Source organism: Ailuropoda melanoleuca, chromosome 15, assembly GCF_002007445.2.
Source record: "Ailuropoda melanoleuca isolate Jingjing chromosome 15, ASM200744v2, whole genome shotgun sequence".
In the NCBI taxonomy this organism is placed as follows: domain Eukaryota; kingdom Metazoa; phylum Chordata; class Mammalia; order Carnivora; family Ursidae; genus Ailuropoda; species Ailuropoda melanoleuca.
In genome coordinates this window covers 34069582-34087566 of record NC_048232.1, presented here as the reverse complement: position 1 = coordinate 34087566, position 17985 = coordinate 34069582, and the positions used below count along the sequence as shown (strand labels likewise).

The 17985-nt window shown below is 46.0% G+C and overlaps 1 protein-coding gene across 1 annotated transcript; it reads left to right on the top strand.

Moving 5' to 3' along the window:
• The first annotated feature begins 1797 nt into the window (after window positions 1-1797).
• Window positions 1798-9596, top strand: SDR9C7 (short chain dehydrogenase/reductase family 9C member 7). The gene is made up of 4 exons (XM_002915998.4): window positions 1798-2361; window positions 5806-6064; window positions 6728-6891; window positions 8162-9596. Exons 1-4 carry the CDS (start codon window positions 2061-2063, stop codon window positions 8377-8379), a joined length of 942 nt encoding a protein of 313 aa, XP_002916044.1. The 5' UTR covers window positions 1798-2060; the 3' UTR covers window positions 8380-9596.
• Window positions 9597-17985: the final 8389 nt, after the last annotated feature.

The following is a 17985-nucleotide window of genomic DNA, read 5'->3' as shown; positions in this document are numbered from 1 at the left end:
GCCTGGTCCTGGGTTGGGGTAGTTGCAAGTCATCCTTTTCTAAATCCAGAGACAAACCCTGGATGTCAACCTATCTTCTCAAGGACTGAGATACTCCTGGGACTGCTCAGCCCTTGAGGGACATTGTCTGACTTCCCCTAGCCAAGATTTCCCTGTTCACTTACCCAGGAGGCAGAGTTAGGACATACCTCCCAGATTGAGTGTAGGTGTTTTGCCTTGGGCTGGGTGTGCCGTAGGTAAGTTTTGCCTCCACCACTTCCCACCTCTGTCCCACGCTGGGTTTAGATCTGCACGCCAGGGGTGTGCCCATGATCTGACCTCTCACTCCCACCACCCTTCTTATAGAGCAGCTAAGTTTTCTGGTCTTTCCTGAGGCAGCACCTGCTTTATTTGGTTCTGAAGCTTACCAACCTTGGTAGATAGTGGAGCATAGAGATGCATCCTTGTCCCTTCACATTAGGACTTTAATGACTCTATTTCTGTCAGAACCTGTGGACAGGGAAGGTGTGGGTGGCTGGCCCCCAGTTCCTTGGGATGAGCTGGTGGCCAGGCTCATCTTGGGGAATGGTGTCTCTAGACGTTTACTTCAAGAGCCGCCATAAACCCTGACATCTTTCTGTCCCTGCATCTTAGGGTCCTAGGTGTGGCTCCCCTGGCTCATCTCCTTACTTCTTTTTCTTTACTAGCTTCCCCCCTAACTTTTGTGAATTCTTTGCCCCATTTCCTGGAATCTCCCTCCCCTCCACATCCTGACCCTGAGAATTTTCCAAGTCGCTGACTCTAGTCTTCTGCTTTTCCCATATGTCATCCCTTCTCAGAGCCAAGATTTGGCCCCAGGCCCTTCCTGCAGCTGCCCAGGGAACTCAGAGCCTGTCCTCATCATCTGGCTGGACTTCAGCTCAATGGTGTTCACATCATAACTCTCTCTTCTCCTGCCTTCCTCCCCTATGCTCCAAGCATCCTCGCCTCTGACTTCTCTTGCCACTTGTGGTTCTACCTGTTATCAGCCCCATATGTTAGAATCCCCTGGGCTCCTGGTTTCCCCCTACCTCTGGACATCCAATTAGCCACTGTGTCAGTTGACTTCATAATCCCCTCCTTCCACTGTTACACACCCTCTCCAGGCTTCTCAGCTCACCAGATCACCTAGTGTGTGCCTAGTCATAGCGGTGGAAGCAAATGCCCACTGGGGGCCCTGCCCCGGGGGAGCTGATGTGTCTTCTGTTCTTAACTTTGTGCATTTGCCTGGTCACTGGATGAGGAGAACTGGGCCTGCCTGGAGTGCAGTGGGGTTCCTCGTTGGTGTCATCTTCCGAGGACCCAGGCCTGGAGCCCCTCTTTCTGTTTTCAGAAACAGCCCCCCTGCAGGAGGGCCCTGCTGCCTCTGGCCTCAGGACATTGGAGGCACATCCACCTGGGGGAGACCCTTTGTTTTTCTTCATCTCTCATAATGGAGATGCACCCAAGGGCAGAGAATTCCAAAGAGCCAGGAACATGAAACGCATTTCTTTTGGGGTTTGTGGGAGGAGCACAAAACCAATTTTGTTTATTTTACATGAATGAATTTTGCCTTCATTTTTTCCCCTGAAAGAAAAATTCGTTTATTGACATGTCTGCACTCATGACAAATGATATCTGTCCCCAGGTCAGAGGTGGGGATTTCCAGGGAGGCTGTCTGGGCTGAGTCCTCCTTTCTCACCGCCCTGCTCAGACCACTCAAGAGGAACCATGTCTTAGCATCAGCATCACCAGCCAGGTCTTTCCCGGCTTCGCCCATCAGGGCTTAGGGAGAGCGAGAGGCAGCCACCAGGACTGTCTGAGGTCACAAAGCTTCAGGTTGGACTTGAATTTCTTGCATCCAGGCTAATTGGTGTGTTGATGTATCCACCTATAGAAATTATAAAGTGGCTCACCCAGGAGCCCTGTCTGTTGCCAGCAGTGGGAGGGAGGAGAGCTCTTCTCAGTGGGTTCCAGCAGACTGCCATCTGGGGCTCAGAGGACCGGCCTCTCCCACTGTCTCCTGAGCCCAGTCTTCTTGGCCATCACCTGCCCCCTGCTCTATGGCGGCTATCACAGATCTCTCATTTATGTATCGCTGGTTCAAGAACTGTAACCTGGTCCGCGACCTCTCAGACAAGTATGTCTTCATCACCGGCTGTGACTCGGGCTTCGGGAACCTGCTGGCCAGGCAACTGGTTGATCGGGGCATGCGGGTGCTGGCTGCTTGCTTCACTGAGGAGGGGGCCCAGAAGCTTCGGCAGGCTACCTCTCACCGGCTGCAGACCACCCTATTGGATGTCACCAAGACTGAAAGCATACAGGCAGCGGCCCAGTGGGTGAGGGACCAAGTGGGCGATCAAGGTAGGGCAAATTGCATTCTTTGGCTTTCTCAGTGTCCCCTTCTCTCTTTCTCCCCCTGGCATCTGACAGTGATCAGGGACACCGTTGTTCAGATGCAGTGGGAGATATGATGTAGAGAACGGAGCTGGGGCTCTGGACCAGTGGGGTTGCAAACCGTTGTGTGATTTGGTCTGTTCACATGAAGCGGTGATTTCCCAAGGAAATTTTCTCTGCCAGAGACTCAGAGGGGTGGGGGAGAGGCTTCCATAGGCTGCCGGAGAAGGAAGATGTGTTCTGTATGTCCAAACCTCTAAAGATGGAGTTGCCTCTCTGGGACTTGGGTAGTCCTAAGCATCAGCTCCTAGAGAAATGTGAGCACATTTCTTATTGGGATCGGGCTGGGGGAGGGGAAAGGGAACATGAGGTTGGACTCCCCGAGTGGGGATGTTTATTCTCTTTGACTGTGTCAAGCTAGAAGGCAGGGGAGAGAGAGATCTGTCCTCTTCCTCACATCATGGTGGATATTGGCTTGACTAGGTTAAGTGTGGACATCAGAGTAACCACTCCTTTTGGGAAAAGAGACTGTGGGCTGGCTGGGCTGGGCTGCCCACGAAGCTTCCTGCACTCAGGGCATGGGCACAGGAACAGGAGGAACGGGATGGCTCTGTGGTGGAGCAGCAGCCTGAGGGCAGGTCTGACTCCTAAGGGGACTAGTCTGGGGGCCTTGCAACAGGTGGGGGCCAGAGAGCCTTGGGGCCCAGGAGGGGCCAAACAGTAACTCCCTGCTTTATTTTTCTCCTTAGCATTTGCCACGATCCAATATACAATATGTTTTACTTATTTTTCTTATTTATTGTCTGTTTTCCCCTGCTAGAATAAAGCTTCTGGGGCAGGGCCAGGGATGGGAGGGGGAGGGGCTTTTTATCTCTTTTCCTTACGTATCCTTAGTACCCAGACAGTGTCTGGCATCTAGTAAGGTGCTCAGTAAATTTTTGTTGAATGAAATAATTGATGAATAATTCAGTGAGAGTCAGGCTCAATAGGTTGCCTTGCCCAGTGCCCTACATTCAGCCTTGAGCCACTTGTGTTCGTGAGTCACTTGGTATATTAGGTTCCTGTTCCTGCTGTCATAAATTAAAACAGGAACTTAGTGGCTCAAAACAACACAAATTTAGGGGCACCTGGGTGTCTCAGTCAGTTAAGCAACTGCCTTCAGCTCAGGTCATGATCCCGGGGTCCTGGAATTGAGCCCCTCTCCCCCCACCTCAGGCTCCCTGCTACTTCTCCCTCTGCCTCTCCCTCCCACCACTCATGCTTGCTCTCTCTCTCTCTCTCTCTCTCAAACAAATGAATAAAATATTAAAAAAAATAAAACAACACAAATTTATTATCTTATACTTCCGGAGGTCAGAAGTCCAAAATGGGTCTCACTGAGCTAAAATCAAGGTGTCAACAGAGCTGTGCTGCTTCTGGAGCCTCTAGGGGACAACCCCCTTCATTGCCTCTCCCAGTTTCTAAAGGTTTCCTGCATTTCTTAGCTCATGACCCTGTTCCTCCATCTTCAAGACCAATAAGGTAGGGTCAAGTCCTTTTCACACTGCTCTCTCTCTAGTTCTGTCTTCTGCCTCCTCTTCCACTTAAAAAACCCCTATGGTTGTATTGGGCTCATGAGGCTAGTCCAGGATGATCTTCCCATTTTAAGGTCAGCTGATTAACAATTTGAATTCCATCTGCTATCTTAATTCCTTTTTCCCATGTAACCCACCGTGTTCACAGGTTCTAGGGATTAGCATGGGGCCATCTTTGGGGGGGCCATTATTCTGCCTACCCCATTGGGCAACATCCTTGGTCTAAGAAGCACTGCGGAAGTGGGGGGGGGCAGGGTTTCTGACATGCTCTCTTGTTGCCCCAGAAAGTCTCTGGACATGACAGGTTGGCAGAGCCTTTAATCTATTCACACCACTCTGATGGTTCTCTAGTTCCTCTTTGCAGGAAAAAAATGAAGGTAGTCCTGGTTTCCAGCAGGCAGAGCTGTTTGCTAGGATGATGACGGGTCATGGCGAGTGTGTGTTCCTTCTCCACAGAGAGAGACCACTTGGGTTTTATAGTCTTTGGGTCTCAGGAGCCTGATTTCCTCCTCTGTAAGACAAAGAGTCTCCTCTGGCTGGGAAGGTTTCAGTCCTGCCAGCCAGCTGGTCCCCTGAGGTCTCTCTAGTTGGAGGAAGGCAGGAAGACATGGTGGGAGCATGGCTTGTATGTGGACCCCAGGCCTAGGAGGAGGGGTGGACCACGAGTGGTGTTTATATCTAGACCTGCCGTCAGAAGAGAGTGGAATTGTGTTGGGAGGAGTATCTTGAGGCTGCAGGGGTCAAGGTGGGCTGGTGAGATGAGGGGAGGGAAGGGAAGGAGCCAGGACAGTGGGGTTTATGAAATCTTTGAATGAAAGAGCTGGAAGGTGTCCTTAGGCATCATTTAGAGACTTTCCAACATGTTTTTAGCATCAAACATCCTCCTCCAAGTGGAATTTCACTTGGACGCTCAACATGTAAAACAAATGAAAGTCAAGCCTCCCCTGCATCTCCCTCCCTGAGCACATTCTGGGGTTCAGCCTGGAAAGGTCTTGGGATTGCAAACCGCAGGCTGGAAACAACTGTTCTGCCCAGGCAATGAAGGACCTAAGGCCCAGAGAGAGGCAGTGACTGTCCAAGGCTGGAGGTCGAACCAGGACTAGAACTTGAGGCTCTTCAGCGTGGGCCCCTGCAGAGCTGAATGACGATACTTAGCGTTATTTCTCTCCATTTATACCAACTCAAATCAAATACCTGAAAGAGAGCCCTTATTACATTTTTTTCATGATTGTTTTACTTAAATGTGTTACATACTTACTTATGGGTATTATTAATGTCCTCTCTGGTTTGTGAGCTCCTTGAGGGATAAGACCTGTCTTGTTCATATTATGTCTCTAGCACCTTCCTCTGTAACTGACAGAGAATAGAAAATGGATGGATGAATGAATGGATGAAGGTGTGAATGGATGAAGGTGTGAATGAACGAACTGAGTTTGGTAATGTGCAAAATGGCGTTGGTTTCTTACACTTAGGTGAATAGAGAGGGGGAAGCATGAGAAGTGAAGGACTTCAACCATTAATTCATTGGAAGTAAAATGGATCTCTTTCCCCAGAGCTAACGGCTCAGGTGCTATTAGCTAAGACCTGGATTGTAGCTGGTACAGGGCGCCAGCTAGCACAGTGACAGACTTAGTGAGTCAGAAAAAGTGCCCCTCCAGGGAAACTGATTAGTAAAAGCATATCTTCCTCTGGGCTGTCACAGCTCCCCGCCACACGCCACCAGCTGGGCCATCTTGTGACTTTGCAACCCTGGGCTGGTAGGTGGTGGACTCCAGTGCTTTTCCAGAGATGCTAATGATTTCTGCGTGGTTCTCTATCCCTCCATCACACCCCCCAGGTCTCTGGGCCCTGGTGAACAACGCTGGTGTAGGCCTGCCCAGTGGACCCAATGAATGGCTGACAAAGGAGGACTTCGTGAAGGTGATCAATGTGAACCTGGTGGGACTGATCGAAGTGACCCTCCATATGCTGCCCCTGGTCAAAAAAGCTCGGGGCAGGGTCGTCAACATGTCCAGCTCTGGTGGTCGTGTGGCTGTCATTGGTGGCGGCTACTGCGTCTCCAAGTTTGGTGTCGAGGCCTTCTCTGACAGCATCAGGTGAATGGGCCCTGTTGCCAAACCACTCTCGGTGGGAGTCCTGTGGGTTTCACCTCAGGAAGGGCGGGCTAGGGAGGACAGCATGTGGGGAGGGGAGTTCTGGAGGCCAGGAGCTAACACAGCAGCAGGAAGAGAGCTAGTCCTCAGGGAGCCTTCCCTAAGGACCAGGAGAAGGGATGAGGAGAAGAGGGGGTTGGTGATAGAAAAAGCTGTCTTCCTGCTTTCCCTTGAGCTGTCCCAAAGTGAGCGAAGCCATGTTTGGGCCTATGGGAGTAGGAGGGAGAGTGTCTCAAGCAGACAGAGAGGTCTGGGGGCAGACATGCCCATGGGAGACCCTCAGAGGAGGATTCAGGCCTTGCCCAGAACACCTCACTCCCTTTGCCATGTGGTTGTTGAGTGTGGGGCTGAGTGGGAAGAACCTGGCAGGGTTTTGGTCTAGATTCTCTGTTGACTTCTTTCCTGCTGGGTTGGCCTAACTCAAATTGCTTGGGAAAGGGCTAAGGCCCTTATTTGCATGAAAGCCATGCCACCCTAGTACAGGGGTCGGGGAGCACCTCTAGGTTCCTGGGGAGATAAGCCCCTGTAGAGGGGTCAGAAGTGACTCTCCCTGATGATCGTTTGTCATCTTGGGGCCCCAGACTGAGTCCAACTCTTCTTTCCCAGGCGTGAGCTCCACTACTTTGGGGTGAAAGTCAGCATCATTGAGCCGGGGAACTATCGAACATCCATCCTGGGCAAGGAGGGCATGGTGTCCCGCATGCGAAGGCTGTGGGAGCGGCTGCCTCAGGAGACCCGGGACAGCTATGGGGAGGAGTACTTCTGCAACTGTGAGTTCTCTGGGAGGAAGAGGGGGTCTCGGAGAGGAACAGCGAGATCTTGGGTATCACCAACTCATTTTCATTTCAGAGATAATGGGATGGAGGCTCAGAGGAGTTAAGGACCCAAGGCCACACAACTAGTGGCAGGGCTGGGATTTGAGAACAGAGACCAAGGGGGCAACTGCTCAGAGTGGCAGAACGATAGGCTTTGTGGGGAGAGGAGTGTTAGGGGAGATGCTGCCCACTCCTGGAACCTGGCACACAGCATTCTGCAGGCAGAGGTGAAAGCGCAGGGAAGTCCTTCAGAGCACAGCTGCTTCACTGCAGTCGTTCTTCTCTCTAGGAAACAGAGATGGGGTTCACTGGTGCTGGGGGTAAAGGGTACTTAAACAACACTGTCCTCCCCTCATCAACCCTTCACCAGTGTCTTGCCCAGAGAAGGTGAATTCCCTGTTTTCCTAGACCATCCCTGAAGTTGGGCCAGCTATTGTTCCTCTGGTTTTCAAGTTTTAATCCCTTACTGGGAAGTCTGACTCTCAGGCACCATTTCCTCCGGAGTTCTTCGGGCTCTCATTGCAGTAGGAGTCCCAGTGACCTGCCAGAGTCCTGGGACAAAGGTGCGCAACAGGGCCGAGGAGCAGACAGAGAGCCAGACACCCGCTGAGCAGGGAGCCCCACCCCAGGACCCCTGGATCATGACCTGAGCTGAAGGTAGACGTTTAACCGACTGAGCCACCCAGGCGCCCCGTTACTATTTTTTTAATAACATTTTTTTTCTTGCATGCTTTGTAGAAAATTTGGGAACTCTAGGACCTATATAGGAGAGAAAAAGAGCCTCCATGACTAGGACTCCCACCAGCCAGACAGTATTTTTACTTACTTTCTTCCAACTTTTTCCCATGCACTTATGTACACTTTTCTATTCTGTTCTCCCCCACTGTCTACCCTGCTATTATTCACCTTTATTATTCTCGACAGCAGGTATTATTATCCTCATGTTACAGATGATAGAACTTTAAGCTCACACAACTAATAAGTGGCAGAACTGGGCACACTTCTAATTGCTAATTCAACACACAGTTTTTGAATTCGGGAAGAGAAATGAGATTATTTACAGGGTGTTTGCCTAAGGGACAACCTGGAGCGGGTGGTAGATCTTCCTGAAATGTTGGATCAGGGATCTGATGGAAAGGGAACTTGGATAGAATTCAGAAGAAACCATCTTTTATGAAGAGTAACAAAGCCGTTGACTTTCTTCCTCTCTTGTACCCTCCAACAGATACTGACAAGTTAAAAAACGTGATGCAGTTGGCAGAGCCAAGGATCAGCGAGGTCACCAACAGCATGGAGCATGCCATTGTTTCCCGGAGCCCCCGAATCCGCTATAACCCTGGCCTGGATGCCAAACTCCTCTACCTCCCATTGGCTAAGTTGCCCACCCCTGTGACAGATTTCATCCTGAGCCGGTACCTTCCAAAACCAGCAGACAGTGTCTGAGCTAGGGAAGTCCGAGGGTGGTCAGTGGAGTGTGGAGGAGGGAGGGGGGTGGGAGAAGAGACTGTAGGGTCACAAAAGGTGGTATCAGACATTCTGGGGGACACTTTGCTTGGCTGGCACTGACTGCTGGAGAATTTATGGATAACTTCTAGCAGAAGACAAGTGCCTCTTCCCACTCACTGGAGCCCCACAGAAACCTGAGGTGGCCTTTGCAGGTGCAAAGACCTACAGCATGGCCCCAAGAACAACTGTCATTCATACAGGAAATGGCATTTTCTGGACCTGGAAATGTCAAGGGGAGTAAACTGAGCTCCTGCTGAGTCATGAGCCTCTCTTAGTTATCACCACCACTGGGAAATACTGCAGGATAATGGAGCCCACAGAAGCATCTCAACCGCTTTCCTACTGGGTCTCTAAATATGTATTAACTTCATTTCCACAACCCATTATTTGAAGTATGTAGTAGGGCAGACAGGGAGTGCAAGACTATATCAGGTAAAAGTTTATGATATTTTCTTTCTATATAAATCTCTCTGTTCCTAGGTGATTGGGATCCACATAAAATAACATTCATTTATTTAATCGCCATTGATTAATTTTTCAAATTTTTATTGAGTACCTGCAACACACAACTATGTAAGTGCTGAAAGGATGTAAAGATGATTAAAGCATGGTCTTGGGTTTTTTTATTGTTTATTTTGGGGTTCTGTTTACTAGTAGCAGAGATAGAACAAACAGTGATAGAAGAAACAGAAATCAGAAAATCACATTTTTAGAGTTATGAGGAACCCAGAGGCCATCTAATCCAGTAGTTCCCAAACTATACATCGTAATTGCCTGGTTAATTAAAAATGCAGATTCCTGGCCTCGATGTTAAATTGTTGCATTCAGGAGCTTGGGATGGGGCCCAGAAATCTGTGTTTGCAGCAAGGTGATGATTCCTATGTCTGTGGGTGTTGGGAACCACTGATAGCTCGACAGCAGTACTGAATGCTCCGAGGAGGAAGTGACCTGCCCAAGGCTTCCCAGTGTGATGGCCAAGACACAACTCACATGCTCAGATTCCCAGAGTTATAGTTATAAAGAATACATTTTTGACATTAATAACATTGTCAAATAAGCCATGACACTAAATTTAAAAAAAACACCTTAAAACATCTAAGTCATGTGAAGTTCTTTTGAAAAGACTTTTTTGATCTTGAGGAATGGTTATGTAATAAAGGTCAAATGTGAATTTTTTAAATTAAAATGTCTTTATTTGTGTCTCTTCAACATCCAACTGAACTTGAAAATAGCAAAATGAGCACTTAATTACCTCTGCGAGGGCCCCTTTTCCACATAAGGTAACAGTCACAGGTTCCAGGAATTAGGATGTGGACATATCTTTTGGGGGTGGGAGGGCTGCTGTACAACCCACTCAGTCTGTTGTTTGCAGCACTTTTATTCCTGACACCAAATTGTGTATCAGGTAGGATGCATTGAATAGCAAGTGATAGAAAAGCCAACTCACATGAGCTTTAACGATAAAGAAAGAGGACAGGACGCGGGCTGAATGATAGCTTGGAGGATGAGGGTTCTTTCTACTTTGCTCTGCCACCCAGTTTTGCCGTTATCCCACTTATCTTTATTGTCGTGGTATGACTGCCAGTGGCACTGGGAACTCTGTGCTTTTCCATTCACAACTTACTGGAGAAGAAAGAGTCTGTCTTTCCATGGCATTAAAGATTAAGGAAGGCATTAAAGATAAGTCAAACTCATCAAACTTTACAGTTTCCCAGAGCCCTCGCTGAGACTCTCCTTGAATCTCATTGCCCCAAACCGGCTTAGTTTTATCCATCCATGAACCAATCATGGACAAGAGGGTAAGTTTCCATGAATGGCTTAGATTAATTGGGACATGTTGGGGAGTTGGTCACAATGCCTACTGCCCAGGAAAATTCAAAACTTAGACTCTGCTATTAAAAGGGTTGAATCTAGGGGCACCTGGGCGGCTCAGTCAGTTAAGTGTCTGCCTTCGACTAGGGTCCGGATCCCAGGGTCCTGGGATCAAGCCCCGTGTCAGGCTCCCTACTTAGCAGGGAGCCTGCTTGTCCCTCTCCCTCTGCTCCCCTGCTCCTGCTCTCTCATTCACTCTCTCTCTATCCCAAATAAATAAGTAAAATCTTTAAAAAAAAAAAAAGGGGGGGTTGAATCTAGGTCAAAAACAAATTTTCTTTCCTGAAAACACAAAGATTTACTAGGGGTAGACCATAACTAGGTAATACTTTGAGATACTAATTTCCACATGTTCATTGCTCCCTGTTTTCCTATTTCTCCTTTCCCTACTCAAGTAGGGAAATAATTTGGTACTTCTTTACTTGGGGTGAGCTACTCGAACAAATACATTTCCTTCACTTTCTCCAGCTTTAGTTTCTTCCTCCAACCTTAATATTTTTAGAGAAATTACCAGAATTGGGGAAAGAAACAAAAGGAAATGTGACTTGTGGGGTGTACACAGTTTCTCAGAGAAGCAGGCCCTTTTCCCCAAGACAAGGAGAATCACTCTGGCTGGTTAGAGAAGAGAATGAGGTTTGGCTCTTCCAGAGGCGGAAGGGGAGCACATTGAGGAAGTGGCAAGACTCAAAAGAGTGACAGCTACATTGTGTGTTTAGGCAGATGAGACCCTGGGTGACTTCATGTAAGACACCTGCATCCCACAATAGCAGGAAGGCAGTAGAGATTCACCAGGTATAAAGACGTGTAGACTGGGATGGCAGACATTTAAGAGGTAACCTATGCAGATAGAAGACTTGATTTTTTGCTCTAAGAGCTATCCCCCCCACCCATCATTAACAGTTAAGGTGTTTGTTTGCTTTTTTTAAATTTGTGGACTGAGATTCAAATCTGCTCCAATATTACAGTTTAGTTTCTTTTATATTAGGATTATAACTTTTTCTTGTATAGCTTTTGTATTTTCCTGAAGTTTTAAGTTGCCTTTTCTTATTCACTTATTCTGCCTCTTAATCAAATTATCTCCACACGTTTTTGTTTTGTTTTGTTTTGATTTCAAGCAGGGAAGTAATATGATCTGATTTAAATTTTGAAAAGGGGCTCTGTGGAGATTGAAATGAAGGAGCAATGGTGGAAGCAAGGGGACCATTACATAATCCAAGCAAGAAATAATGGTACTGTAGGTTAAAGTGGTGGTAGTGGGGATGATGAGAATGGATGAAATCAGTATATAATTTGGAGGCAGAACCATTGAAGGATTTTAATCAGTTACTCTGTCAAAAAAGAATTTATTGTGCTCCTACTATGTGCCAGGTGTAGTTCTAGATGCTGGAGTTAGAGTGGTAGACAAGACTGAGTCCTTGCCTCCAAGCAGTTTATATTCTGATGGGGTGGAGATGTTGGGCAATAGACAAATAAAAGAATGAATGAAATAATTCTATATACTGATAAATGCCATTAAGTGGAGAAAATTTAGTAATGTAATAGATGACCAGGGAGATTATTTACTTTTTTAAAAACCAATGTTATTGAGGTAAAATTTATATTAAACAAAATGCATCCTTTTAACTGTAAAGTTTGATGAGTTTGACTTATAAATATACCTGTGCAACCACCATCAGTCAAGATATAGGACATTTCTCTCACCCCAAAAAGCTCCCTGGCCTCCTTGCAGTTAATTTTCCTTCCTTTCAATAACATTGGTTTCTGCCAAGGTTCCAGACAACCACTGATGTGCTTGGTGTCTCTATAGATTTGTTTTGAGGCTACTTATTTTTTTTTCATTTCTTTTTTAAAACTTTTTATTTACATTCAATTTAGTTAACGTATTAGTTTCGGGGCAGAATTTAGTGATTCATCAGTTGCATATAACACCCAGTGTTCATTACATCAGGTGCCCTCCTTAATAATGGCCATCACCGGGGTGCCTGGGTGGCTCAGTTGGTTAAGTGTCTGCCTTCAGCTCAGGTCATGTTCCTGGAGTCCCAGGATGGCTTCCTGCTCAGGGGGGAGTCTGCTTCTTCCTCTCCCTCTGCTCCTCTCCCACTCATGTTTTCTCTCTCTCTCCCTCATCCTCCCTCTCAAATAAATAAATAAATAAAATCTTTAAAAAAAATTCCCATCACCCAGTTATCACATTCCTCACCCACCTCCCCTCCCCTCAATTTTATTTCCTATAGTTAAGGGTCTCTTATCGTTTGCCTCCCTCTGTTTTTATCTTATTTTATTTTTCCTTTCCTTCCCCTGTGTTCATTTGTTTTGTTTCTTAAATTCCACATGTGAGTGAAATCATATGGTATTTGTCTTTCTCTGACTTATTTTTTTTAATTACTATTTGAGAGAGGACAGAGAATGGAGGGGAGGGTCAGAGAGGGAGAAGGAGGCTCTCCACTGAGCAGGGAGCCCAACGCGGGGCTCAATCCTGGGGCTCCAGAATCACGACCTGAGCTGAAGGCAGATCCTCAGCCAACTGAGCCATGCAGGCGCCCCTTCTCTGACTTCTTCACTTGGCAAAATGCCCTCTAGTTCTATCCACATCGTTGCAAATGGCAAGATTCTTTTTTTTTTATGATTTTATTTATTTATTTGGGGGAGGCGTGTGAGAGCACAAGCAGGAGGTGGGACAGAGGGACTTCCTTCTGAGCAGGAAGCCTTACTTTGGGCTCGATCCCAGGACCCTGGGATCATGACCTGAGCTGAAGGCAGACGCTTAACTGACTGAGCCACTGCAAATGGCAAGATTTCATTCTTTTTGGTGGCTGAGTAATATTTTGTTGTGTATATATATCACATCTTCTTTATCCATTCATCTGTCAATGGCCATCTAGGCTCTTTCCTTATTTTGGCTACTGTGGACATGGTTACTATAAACATTGGGGTGCATCTGCCCCTTTGAATCACTATTTTTGTATCATTTGGATAAATATCTAGTAGTGCAATTGCTGGGTTGTGAGGTAGCTCTATTTTTAACTTTGTGAGGAAACTCCATACTGTTTTCCACAGTGATTGCATCAGTTTGCATTCCCACCAACAGCGTAAGAGGGTTCCCCTTGAGGCTACTTATTTTTAAAGAAGATCACTTTTGCTGCCATTGGGGAATTAGTTGGAATGAACCTGGTTGGAGGGATACAGGAGGAGCAGGAATAGAGACGATGAAAGAAATGTACCAGTGAAATAATAGAAATAGAAATAATTAGCATTCATCAGGCATTACTCAGTCCCAAGCACTGAGTGTTTTAATTTTAATTTAATCTCTATAACAAACCCTGTGAGGTTACCCTATTTTATAGAGGAGGGAACTAAGGTTCAAAGACGTTAAGTCATTTGCACAAGATTACGTAGCTAGTAAGTGGCAGTCAGGATTCCAGCCCCCACACAAGAGCCCACGCTTACACAGAGCTTCCTACCTGCCAGGCACTGTTCTAAGCACTTTAATCTTCACCAGAACCTTCATAAGTATAATTCCAGTTTTAATGTGGAGGAAACTAGAGGCTCAGAGAGAATAATTACATACTCTATAAGCAACTGGCAGAGCAGGTCCTTCTAGTTCTAAAATCCTATCTTTGAATGTGTCGTTGCTTGTTTTGTCCCAGGGAACATCTCTGTACACACATCTGCAGCAGGGTTTTCTAGCCAGCTGCTGTGTGGCTTGCCTCTGTTCCCATGAACCTTCGGAAACCGCTCCTAATCAGCCTTGCTTGGGCCTCTCTTTCAGCTCTTTCCTCGTGAAGGCAGGGGAGCCCCTGTCATCCATAGGCCTCCTCTTCTGTGGGACATGCCTACCTTTCCCCTGAGGCTTGGCAAACTCTCTGATGTCCAATGAACCTCAACCTAGACGTTGGGGGAGGTGGGAGGAGAGAGCGCAATCTAGAGTATCATGGGGCTGGCTAATCACTGAACTATTGCCTGGCCAAGGCCATTTGAAACATTCTTTTTTTTTTTTTTTTAAGATTTTATTTATTTATGTGATAGAGACACAGCCAGCGAGAGAGGGAACACAAGCAGGGGGAGTGGGAGAGGAAGAAGCAGGCTCCCAGCGGAGGAGCCCAATGTGGGACTCGATCCCAGAACGCTGGGATCACGTCCTGAGCTGAAGGCAGACGCTTAACGACTGCGCCACCCAGGCATCCCCATTTTAGACATTCCTGAGCAACAAAAATGTGAATACTGCATCTGGACCAGAACGAATGGATACAGAGAATTTTAATGCCAAACTTGGAACAATAAACAGCATGCCCCTTTGGGAACGTCAGGCAGAGGAGCAGGAGGTTGAAGGGTTTTAAAAATTGTTAGTGTTTTTTTTAATAGTCAGGGACAAGTTTCAACCAGGATGTGAAAATGAACTGGAAGTAAACAACCTCAAAGGCAGAATTGAGACTCTCCTTAGAAATCTTGTGTAGGGGTGCCTAGGTGGCGCAATCTTTAAGCGTCTGCCTTCGGCTCAGGGCGTAATCCCAGAGTCCTGGGATCGAGCCCCACATCAGGCTCCTCCGCTGGGAGCCTGCTTCTTCCTCTCCAACTCCCCCTGCTTGTGCTCCCTCTCTCGCTGGCTGTCTCTATCAAATAAATAAATAAAATCCTAAAAAAAAAAAAGAAAGAAATCTTGTGTAATCCACTGTCTTGTGTAATTGCAAGAGAACTTCAAAATAAGGACAGAAATGCCAACTCTTCTAGGTTTGCCAGGAAAGGAGAAGTCTGAATTTCTCCTTCTACCGAAGAATGAGGAGCACCCTCCCCCGGCACCCCCTGTACCAGTCCCAGGACAGGCAGGTATGTGTTGGCCGCCTTCAAGACAACGATGACTTAATTGTGATGTGTGACTCGGGCTTCGGGCATCTGCTGGCCAGGCAGCTGGACCTGCGAGGCTTGAGGGTGCTGGCTGCATGTCTGACAGGGAAGAAAGTCCGGCAGCTGAGAGACCAGACGTCAGACAGGCTGGAGTCCTGGATGTCACCAAGACAGAGAGCATCCCTGAAGCCACCCAGTGGGTGAAGGAGTGTGTGAGGACAGAGGTATGACATAATTTTCTTAATCTAGATGTCCTCTTATTCCAAGTACTGGTCCCATGAGGAGATGACAGCAGCCCACTAAATAAGAGAGAGACACTACTAAATTATTAAATTCGTTCTTCATGATCTACTTTGACAGAAAAGAACAATGATATGGATCCAAGACAGCAGCCAATTCTACTCAGTCATACCCTGTGCTAGGTAACCATAGGTATAGGAACACGCTTCATATAAGTAAAAACTATTTGATAATAAGTAATCTTTGTATAGCACTTCATAATTTTATAAAATTCTTTTATATATCCCATGTCCTGTTTAAAGAAATTTGCTCTGGATTGTGTATAACAGGTCCTATTCTTACTGTAGGATCTAGTTTCAGCTGCATGTCACAGACACCCAAATTAACAGTGGATTACACGAGACAGGTATTTCTTTCTTCCCTTGTGGAAAAACCAGGAGTGGTACAGTATCTCCTCTCTATTGATTTGTCAGGGGCTCAGGTTTTTTTCAGTCTTCCTGCTCTGCTCTCCTATAGTCCAAGATGGCTCTAGCCAGCTAGCATGGGGAAAAGAAGGACCGGGCTTTATCCTGCAAGGGCATAGCACCGATGTTTTGCACATCTTGCTTGTGCCCGCATACACGGGCCAGAACGTAGTCACACTGTCAGACCCAGCTGCAAGGCGGGCTGAAACTGTGGTTCTCATTCTGAGTAGCCATGCATTCAGCTAAAATTCCAATTATTGTGGACAAAGGGGAGAATGTGTATTGTGGGAAAGCTGGCCGTCTCTGCCACTCCGAGCAAGTCATCGTCAGCAACCTCTTCTTCCTTTATAGTCTTTGGTGTGTGACAGGTTTAATAATTACACTTCTGAATCTATGGGTCAAATGATTGGGATATCTCTAGGAAGACTCCAGGAATTCTCCTTTTCTTAGGTACCCAGGCCTCTCTTAACAGCAGAGAATTGAGAAGAGTTTGGAGACATTTCTCAGAATCGATCAGCTTTGGGCTTTGGGTTGTTTCCTTTGCAGGATAGAGATATTTACCTTTGTTTTAAATAGTTTTGGTTGAGGTATAATTTACAGAGTTCACTTGTTGAATTTTATGTAAGTGTACAGTTCAATATTTTTTTTACTAAATTTATACAATTTGTGTAACCATCACACAATCGAATAATGAAAAAATTTTCTCCATCCAAAATGTTCTCTTGTGCGTGAAGTCAGTTCCCATTGCCACTGATTTGGTTTCTCTCTATAGATTTACCTTTTCTAGAAATTCTATATAAATACAATCATACGACATGTAGTCTTTTGTGTCTGGCTTTTTTTTTTACTAAGAATAATGTTTCTGGGCTTATCCATGTTGCTGCATAACTCGAGAGTTCATTCTTTTTTATTGTTGAATTGTATTCTATACTATGGATATACCACATTTTATCCCTTCACCAGTGATGGACGTTTGGATTGCCTCCCATTTGGAACTAATATACATAATGCTATTGTGAAACTCAAATAGCCTTCATGTGAACACCTGCTTTCATTTCTCTTGAGTAGATACCTAGGAGTGGAGCTGCTGTATCATATGGTATGTTTAACTTTTTAAGAAACTGCCAAACTGTTTTCCAGAGATGTTATATCATTATACATTCCCACCAGCACTCTATGAGAGTTCTGTTGTCTCCATACCCTCACCGACCTGTAGCGTTGTCAGTCTTTTAGATTATAGCCATACCACTATGCAGCAGTGGTATCCTTTTATGGTTTTAGTTTGCATTTCCCTGATGATTCATGATACTGAGCACATGAAAAGCTATAAAACTCCCTCTAAGCACAGCTTTAGTGGCATCCTATAAATTTTGTTTTCATTTCATCCAACTCAAAATCTTTTCTAATTTCCCATGTGACTTTTTCCTTTGACCTAAGGATTATTCAGATGTGTCTTATTTAATTTCTAAACATTTGGGGGGCTTTCAAATTTTTTCTTGTTGAATTCCAATTTAATTCCTCTCATTGTAGAATGGTCGTTTCTGACTTCAGTCTTTAAAATTTTCCTGAGATTTATTTTATGGCCTAGGATATCGTTTATTCTAGAGAGTGTTTCATGTGTGCTTGAAAAGGAAGGTATTCTGGGGATCCCTGGGTGGTGTGGCTCAGTCGGTTAAGTGTCTGCCTTCAGCTCAGGTCATGATCCCAGGGTCCTGGGATAGAGCCCCGCATCAGACTCCTTGCTCAGTGGGGAGCCTGTTTCTCCGTCTGCCTGCCGCTCCGAGCCCCTGCTTGTGCTCTCTCTCTCTCTGACCGATAAATTTTTTTTTTAAAAAGAAAGTTATCCTGTTTGTTGAGTAAACTGTTCCATAGCTATCAGTTAGGCCAAATTGGCTGATAATGTTCAAGCCTCCTTATCTTACTAATTTTCTGTTTTATCAATACTCAAGATAGGAACACTTAAGTCTCCAGCTATAATTCTCGAGCGGTCTATTTTTCCTTTCAGTTCTGTTCATTTAGCTTCCTGTTATTTTGGGGGTCAGTTGTTAGGTGCGTATATGTTATAAATTTTATACCTTCTAAATAAGTAATGACATTGTAAAATGTCTCTATTTGTCTCTAGTGG

Excerpts from the sequence above, each read along its gene's own strand:
- SDR9C7 (XM_002915998.4), top strand. The coding sequence starts at position 2,061 with ATGGCGGCTATCACAGATCTCTCATTTATGTATCGCTGGTTCAAGAAC. Across the intron at positions 2,362-5,805 it reads GGACCAAGTGGGCGATCAAG|GTCTCTGGGCCCTGGTGAAC; the intron begins GTAGGGCAAATT and ends CACACCCCCCAG. Across the intron at positions 6,892-8,161 it reads GGAGGAGTACTTCTGCAACT|ATACTGACAAGTTAAAAAAC; the intron begins GTGAGTTCTCTG and ends ACCCTCCAACAG.